At 50.3% G+C, this 1,420-nt stretch overlaps 1 protein-coding gene across 4 annotated transcripts in view; it reads left to right on the plus strand.

Moving 5' to 3' along the window:
- Positions 1-897, plus strand: part of Fbxo17 (F-box protein 17) — a 26,462-nt gene extending 25,565 nt beyond the window's left edge. For 2 of the 4 annotated variants that reach the window (XM_021167352.2, XM_029479987.1), the window contains one exon: positions 407-897. In XM_021167352.2, the coding sequence (XP_021023011.1) occupies positions 407-550 (144 nt within the window). In that variant the 3' untranslated portion in view covers positions 551-897. The remainder of the gene's footprint in view (positions 1-406) is intronic. The other 2 variants (XR_002378357.1, XM_029479988.1) reach the window with 2 other exon arrangements.
- Positions 898-1,420: the final 523 nt, after the last annotated feature.

The following is a 1,420-nucleotide window of genomic DNA, read 5'->3' on the forward strand; positions in this document are numbered from 1 at the left end:
TGTCCTGGAACTCACTCTGTAGACCAGGCTGGCCTCGAACTCAGAGATCCGCCTGCCTCTGCCTCCCGAGTGCTGGATTAACGGCTTGCTGCAGCAGGCACTCTTTGCATTGTTTATCATCTGCAAGGCTTTCTCCAGAACCTCACATGACTCCCAGGCCTTTGATCTCTCCTCCAACATCACCCCCATGAGGCGTTTCCTTGTTCATTCTCACACTTACCTGCCTACCTCCTGGAGAATGCCCACCAGGCCCTGTGTCAGCACCTAGCCCCTCCTTTCGCTGCTGACCTCACTGCTGTGCCTCCAGCACATAGAGTGTGGCCTGGTGCCATCTGGGTGCTCAGGGAGTCTGCTAAGATGGAAGAGGGGTCCGCCAGCCTCGCTCTGTCCCTCTCCTGTCCCACAGGTCTCTCACGTCTTCACTAACTTTGGCAAGGGCATCCGGTATGTGTCTTTTGAGCAGTATGGAAGAGACACGCGTTCCTGGGTGGGACACTACGGTGCCCTTGTAACTCACTCCAGTGTGCGGCTCAGGATCCGTCTGTCCTAGCCGACCAGTCTGATTGGGACTTCCGGGACACACTGCCTTCTCAAGGATGGTGTTAAAAATAAAGGTGACTTTGCAGTCCCCAGCTGATGGGTATCTGGGGGAAAAAGGAGATCCTGTGTGTCCCTCCTGCTGTGACAAACCAGGGACTACCAGCTTGTTCATAGCTTCTGTCTCTCAAGCAGGGACTACCATGATGTGATGCAGACATCTCTAGGTTGCTATGCCTGGGGACTACTCCATGAGTGGAGGCCAAGCCAGACCTGAGGGCACACACTTCTGGTCCCCACATCGAGGTAAACACAGAGGAAGATCTGGAGTTCAGGGTCATCCCCGGCTGTATACTGACTTCAAGGCCAGCCTGAGCTACATGAGGCCCTGTCAAAAAAGAGAAAATATCCAATAGACCAAGCTTGGAATCACAACAAAAGGAGAAAGCTACTTATAAGAAGACAGTGACTTTAAAAAAATTTTTAATTCAGGGCTGGAGAGATGGTTCAGCGGTTAAGAGCACTGACTGCTCTTCTAGAGTTCTGAGTTCAATTCCCAGCAACCACATGGTGGCTCACAACCATCTACAATATGATCTGATGCCCCCTTCTGGAGCAACTGAAGGTAGCAACAGTATACTCAAATACATAAGATAAATAAATAAATCTTTAAAAAATTTTTTTTTCAATCCTGTGCTTGTCTGTGAGTACGTGTCTGTGTGTGGGTATGTGCATGTGTGTGTCTGTGTGCATGTGTGTGTCTGTGTGTGGGTATGTGCATGTGTGTGTCTGTGTGTGGGTATGTGCATGTGTGTGTCTGTGTATGGGTATGTGCATGTGTGTGTCTGTGTGTGGGTATGTGCATGTGTGTGTCTGTGTATGG

This window comes from Mus caroli, chromosome 7 (assembly GCF_900094665.2).
Source record: "Mus caroli chromosome 7, CAROLI_EIJ_v1.1, whole genome shotgun sequence".
NCBI lineage: Eukaryota > Metazoa > Chordata > Mammalia > Rodentia > Muridae > Mus > Mus caroli.